Source organism: Branchiostoma belcheri, unplaced genomic scaffold (assembly GCF_001625305.1).
Source record: "Branchiostoma belcheri isolate BF01 breed outbred unplaced genomic scaffold, Haploidv18h27 scaffold25, whole genome shotgun sequence".
In the NCBI taxonomy this organism is placed as follows: Eukaryota; Metazoa; Chordata; class Leptocardii; order Amphioxiformes; family Branchiostomatidae; genus Branchiostoma; species Branchiostoma belcheri.
In genome coordinates this window covers 1422426-1429145 of record NW_017803854.1, presented here as the reverse complement: position 1 = coordinate 1429145, position 6720 = coordinate 1422426, and the positions used below count along the sequence as shown (strand labels likewise).

The 6720-nt window shown below is 42.1% G+C and overlaps 1 protein-coding gene across 1 annotated transcript in view; it reads right to left on the bottom strand.

The window, feature by feature from the left end:
• LOC109471455 (TNFAIP3-interacting protein 2-like) overlaps positions 1–4091 on the bottom strand; it is a 9056-nt gene extending 4965 nt beyond the window's left edge. Inside the window, exons 1-3 of the mRNA XM_019770781.1 lie at positions 3873–4091; positions 2947–3361; positions 2154–2489 (exon numbers count right to left, since the gene is read on the bottom strand). Of these exons, the coding sequence (XP_019626340.1) occupies positions 2154–2489; positions 2947–3361; positions 3873–3979 (858 nt within the window). The 5' untranslated portion in view covers positions 3980–4091. The remainder of the gene's footprint in view (positions 1–2153; positions 2490–2946; positions 3362–3872) is intronic.
• Between the last annotated feature and the right edge of the window lie 2629 nt (positions 4092–6720).

Sequence of the window (6720 nt, the reverse complement as noted above, 5' to 3'; positions counted from 1 at the left end):
TACTTGTATTTCTATGGTACTTGTATTTCTATGGCACTTGTATTTCTATGGGCACTTGTATTTCTATGGCACTTGTATTTCTATGGGCACTTTGTATTTTCTATGGGCACTTTGTATTTTCTATGGGCACTTTGTATTTTCTATGGGCACTTTGTATTTTCTATGGGTACTTTGTATTTTCTTGTGTGTACTTCGCGAAGTTTTTTGGTGGCTGGCGAAGCGACATTCATTTTGCTTTGATGTGGATGCTCCCATTTTTATTATGGCGGTATATTTCTATTTACCATTCTAGGCAACTAAATTTATTTTAAACCTATTAAAACATAATATACTTTACACTTTGAGAAAATTTTGTTTGTTTTGCATGCAATGTTCCACACGTTTATTAATTAGGAGTATCAAATAGTGATTATTACATCCTGGCATAGATTATGTAAATAACCTGACATCTAAAATTGTTCATTTATGAAGTGCAAAAGCGTGAAACATAGGCCGTAAGCCATGGAGGTCGTTGACCTTTGTTGGGACGCCCCCCTCCCCACAAAAGTGCCAATTCATGTCACTACAGCACACATGTAGCTTACCACACGATTAGACGGTCAACCTAGAGTGTAATTTGAGTTTCTGCTAATATTTCAACAATTTTAGATGTCAGGTTATTTACTGAAACGGCATATTGTCCATATTTCCTGCGTAAACTGCATGTGATGAACGTTCGCGGTTGGTAGGAGGGCAGCAAACCGCAATGCAATTTTTTCCCAACATTGGCAATGAACCCTCGCTTTAGATTACGGGCTTTTTTTAATACAAAGGAGTAATTTACATTCAGCGAGGAAGTGATTTACCATATATCGCTACGGAAATGTTGACGGAAGTCTGAACAATATGTCCTAGCACCCCCGAAAATAGTATGGTCCTGTGTCTACATTAACATAATCTATGCCAGGATGTAATAATCACTATTTGATACTCCTAATTAATAAACGTGTGGAACATTGCATGCAAAACAAACAAAATTTTCTCAAAGTGTAAAGTATATTATGTTTTAATAGGTTTAAAATAAATTTAGTTGCCTAGAATGGTAAATAGAAATATACCGCCATAATAAAAATGGGAGCATCCACATCAAAGCAAAATGAATGTCGCTTCGCCAGCCACCAAAAAAACTTCGCGAAGTACACACAGAAAAAAACAAGTACCCATAGAAAATACAAAGTGCCCATAGAAAATACAAAGTGCCCATAGAAAATACAAAGTGCCCATAGAAAATACAAAGTGCCCATAGAAAATACAAAGTGCCCATAGAAAATACAAAGTGCCCATAGAAAATACAAAGTGACCCATAGAAAATACAAAGTGCCCATAGAAAATACAAAGTGCCCATAGAAAATACAAAGTGCCCATAGAAAATACAAAGTGCCCATAGAAAATACAAAGTGCCCATAGAAAATACAAAGTACCCATAGAAAATACAAAGTACCCATAGAAAATACAAAGTACCCATAGAAAATACAAAGTGGAATAAAAAATGCTAAGTGTACCTATGGGCCTTCGTAATTTCCTTCTCATGTGAAGAGGATTTTTTAAGGATTGATGAAATCGGCTGGTCTAATTTTAGCGGATCGGAGCCCAGACAAGTGCCAACTTGTACAAGGCGGAAGAAATTTAAACGGTGTGTACACAAAAAGGCCTACTCCGCAAATCACGTTTCCTGATTAAAGTTTTCTGGGGATTTTTTCACAAAACCACCTGAAGAAAAATTGTTCCGCAACCAACTAGTCGTAACAATGATTCTTCCCTTTTTTGTCATAAAGAGTTGGAATTAGGGGTAGTTTTGTCACTCAATTAGTTCTCTTGTATTTCTCAACTCAAAGGTAATTCACACCGGGAGGGACAGTCTATCGTGAATACACACATAAAAAGGAACCCGGGAAAAGGGGGTAACCGAACACCTTTGTTTTTCACACTGCAGCTGAGTGCCTAATTAACATGCAAATCCGCTAAGAATACAGAGTTTGCATACAGAGATAAGCGTATGCAAATCCACCCCACAGAAGTTACTGGTGACAAAGGCATAAACAAAAACACCGCGTTTTAAATACATTTTGGATCAATTTGTTAGATTTATAGCACTTTTGCGGATAGCTTCTTACCTGTCTCATCTCCTTTTCCAACTCTTCGCTTGGGTCGTCTTTCTTTCTGTTGGCCTTTTCGGCTTCTAGTTTCTTGGCGAGTTCGTTGCACATTTCTGCCGTGGCCTGTAGTCTCGTTCTTAAAGTCTCGGACTCTTCCGTCAGGCTCCTACACAGGACGTCCTGCGTCTGGGTGCTCTTCTCCAGCTCCTGAAGCCTGGCGCGAAGCGAGGCTATCAGCTTGTCCTTGTCGTCCTCAGAGGAAGACAGGGCGTCTTCCAGCTTCCTGAGAGACTCTCTTCTCTCGGTCAGTTCGTCTTCTAGGATCTTGATGCTGTTTTGCTGCTCGGCAAACCTCTGGGGTTTTGAAAAACAAAAGAAGAATTGTAATTACTACAAACGAGCAAGATTTGAACCTTGAATACACACTACAAACAGGTTACTGACAGAAATTTTCTACAAATTCAGTCAAGGGGCCTGTGGGATTTTGAATGACGCTGTCTAAACAAAGACCTTGGATTTTTCTTGTACACCTTGTCTAGAATTTTGCAAATTATACACACGTAGATGATTCTATACTAACCACACGTTTCTTGACGGTAGAAAAGGCGAAGTTTTTGGGCGGGAGGGGGAGAGGGGGAGGCGGAGGGGGACGCGGAGGTGCGGTCGCCATCATGGTGGTGGCTTCTCTGTTTGTCTTCTAACGAACAACTGATGATCGGATACTGATAGACAACAAACCGGTGACCCCAGATAGTTTGTGTATCTTAAACTAATCAAGAACGCCAACAACGATTGGTCAACTGTGACTTACCCGTCTGAGTTCCTCGTCCATTGGTGCTCCCCTGAGTGATTGCTTTAGCCTGGCGTTTTCCCGGATCAGTCCTTGGACGAGTTCCCGTGAGGCGCCCGGCACGATCCGTTCTGTGGACCCCAGGCTTAGACTCGTACTGAGTCCGCTCTGAGCCAGGCGGTTCTGTAGCAAGACTATCGTGCCCTCTCGCTCTCTCAGCGCGGCCGACAGTTGCGCGATCTGTTCCCGAGCTTCTGACAACAGCACGCTCAACGTTTCCGTACCCTTTAACCTGGTCTGCAGGGAGTGGAGCTGCTGGTCTATATCCATTCCACAGGGAACATGACTACAGCAACTGTCGCTGCCAGGCGGAACTACGGCGTCGTCACGTGGTACAACGGCTGAAGTGGCGCTGCTGCGATCCATTCTCGAGTCACTGAGAAATATGACGTTTTACAACAATGTGAAATATGATACGTCACAACAAGAAACACATCGAACCGAACACTATTCTAAAGAATACCAAGTATTCTTAAGTGTATTCTAAAGAATATTCTAGAACATGCCAGTATTCTACTATTAAACGTAGTGGCGTTTTGTGGCAAATCCGAATATAATCAATTATGTAGATATACGAGATAAAATCTGACATGACTGGGGCGTAAATCTAGTTAAATGTGTGACTATCCCTGTGAGCAAACTATGACTAAAAAGATGTGATTTCATAAAAATGACTCAACTAAGAAAGGCAGCGATAGAATGTCCTTGGTGTGAGTCATAATGGTATACATTTGACACAATATTAAAGGGATCAAGTATATACACTATAACGTTATGGATATAGTGATATTAGCAATTTTTAGAGAAAATTCTACAGTTATTTTACCATCTTTCACTCAAAATGGTTAAAGAGAGTTTGACTTTTCAAGAGATAATAAAATCCTTACCTATGTGATTGTAGTTTCTTGGTGCGAATGTTTTCGGCTCCTTGCTGTATAACGTTAGTCCTCTTACAGTCTGTTCCTTCGCAGTTTACTCTGTTGCAGTAGCACATCGGCGTAATATATATCCTTAAAAGTCGCAAGAACGGTAATGTCTAAGTTTATCGAGGGACTTTTTGCTGTTTCCGTACGTAGTGTAGCCCTGTGAATGTGGTATTGGCACGGGCTGACGCTAGGCCTTTATGTAGAGTCACCGTAGAAAGCCCCCATTGGCTAATGGTGACGTCATCCCGTCATTCCAAAAATAGGCTGGACTTTCCGATGACGTCATGACGCGGGGAACTACGTGAGTGGGTCCTGTCAATACTTTGGGTATACCCCTCTGTTTAATATGCAGTAAAATAACGCTAATTAGGGTCTTAATCAGTAGAAATCCCCTGTTTTAAAGGAAAATAGCTACTATGAGATGCTGAAAACAGCAAGTACAAATGTACGTAGTATAGAGCTAGAGCGAAGCGGCGTCGGCCGGTGGAGTAACTAGTAGAACTCACTTCCGGGTTCCGGTTTTAGCCGGATTTCGGCCAGTCTGGCTTTCTAGAAAGAAACGTGCCGGATAGAAAACCCCAGCGTTTCTTGTCCTTGAACTAGAGCCTAAAGTGCGGTTTCTGTTGATGTTTCTGGTTGTTGGATCTGGACGTTTTGCGTTTATTCTAGATCTAGGAGGAGACAGTGAAAGCGGTGTGTGTGTGTGTGGGGGGGGGGGGGGGTTGGGCCTATATCAAGAAGCTTCTCTTGTAAATCTCATTGCATATACGTATTGCATATATACAGCTAATTCTTTCCCGTGTTTCCAGTTCTTTACAGTTCATTCAGGACACAGATGTCACTACTTATAATTACAACAATCCACTCTAAAATATGAAAAAAATTCTCCTTCGCGATTTTTTATCATTTATAATACATGTAACAGGATTATGGCTTTTCCTGAGAAAAAAATCGAACATTTTATCAACTTTGATACTATGTAAAATGAAACGTTTTGACATTTCTGTATCTGTATCGGTATAGCCGGTATAACCGCCCTTCGGCGTAACACACACCAGACATTTAAAGGCATCCTTATATAGTTTTTGTCCATGTGTCGAGTCAGAAACATATCGTTGCATCCAAGTAGCTTGCTACTTTTAAAAGTAAAATTTCGCAACCACAGCTTATATACTGTTAACAATATCGTCGCTAATAAAATGTACTATAAAAAAGATATAGCTAACGTTATATATGATTAGAAGAAATTTGGGGACTTTTGTGTTCATTTTGACACTTAATCCTTCCCTTCTATAATTCGATTGACAAATGCGTGATGGAATATGTAAATAAGTTGAGTGACCGGACATGACCCCGGCGGGTACCGGATATGTACGTGCAGGACGTGTTCTCAACGACGTGTGACGTCACACAGGTAATGGTCATAAACATGCGTCATAACGGGAATCCCTGTTGTGAACGTTTTACATTGAAATTATGATCTGTCATACCTAGTCATTCGTAGTACTATACTAGTGCTGTCCGGTTTTTCTGTGTATTGGGTGGGGGTGGGTGGGGTGGGGTGGGGTAGCCTCCTTCGCAGTCTTGTTGAGCGTCGGCGTAATTTTTTCTCTGAGCGACGCGAGTAATATGCGGCCGCGAGGGACGATTTGCTGCCGCGAGGGAAAAAATAACGCCGACGCCCAACAAGACTGCGAAGGAGGCTAGGGTGGGGGATGGTGTGGGGTGGTGGTTAGCCCGACTTGTACATATGCGAGTCCCAGCAGGGGTTGAGGCTAGCTCGCCTATTTTAGGGTGTTTTAGGCGTTTTTATCGGTCTCATTTTCGTTATTGGTATCTTTGTTTTCAACAGCCAAATTTCGGGGGGCAAATGGTAATCTTGAAGTTCGAATTCGATTGACCGGTCACCGGTCACACGTTGAGGGGGAAAACACACAAAGTTCGAACTTGCATAACAGGTCCGAAGTCTGTATTACATAACTTCATTCACCTATTTGCTTTTTCTTTAATATCCGGTCAGTCGTTATGATACAAGTGCTCGTCCGGTTTTTCTGTGTACTAGTATGTGGGGAGGGGGAGGCTGTTGTCAGACTGTATAAGACACAACTGACCAGCCCCCGGTACCCCATATAGCTCGCCCAATATACTAACAGCGTGGTATACTGTATTCTCCATCAACGTGGGTTTAAAACCAGTAAAATGCAGCAAAATACACATGTAAAGGGATAATTCTACCGTGTCCAGGGCCGTTGGTCACCGTAGAGTTCATTTGCCCTTCCGAGGGCAAATTGAAACCACAACAGTGGACGTTGACCAGCTCTCCTGGCCAGTCAGATCCTATTATTATTTTTATTGCCGAATTCTATACTAGCCAACGGCCAACCTCCCCTTAAGAAGGCCTGGTGGAGAATAGGTGTGTTTGTTGCCCTTGGAAGTTGGAGTTCAAATTCGATTGACCGGTCACACGTTGGAGGGGGAAACAACAACTTGCTGCATAACAAGTCCGAAGTCTGTATTACATAACTTCTTTGGACAAATATCCCATGATGATAACAGAAAACATCATGATCAACTCGCAATAACATAATTTCAGCTCGCTTGTCTATCATCTATAGTATACCAGAGAAGATCCAGGGCCATAGAAGCTCCAATTTGCGATCCGTGGGTCGCAAATTGGAGCTTCTATGGCCGGCCGGATCTTCTCTGGTATACTATCCCTTTATTTCGGCCAATATCTACTATTTTTCCAGCGATCCGCGGAGCCTGGTAGAGGCTACCCAAAACCCACACATTCTGGAAAAGGTGGGGC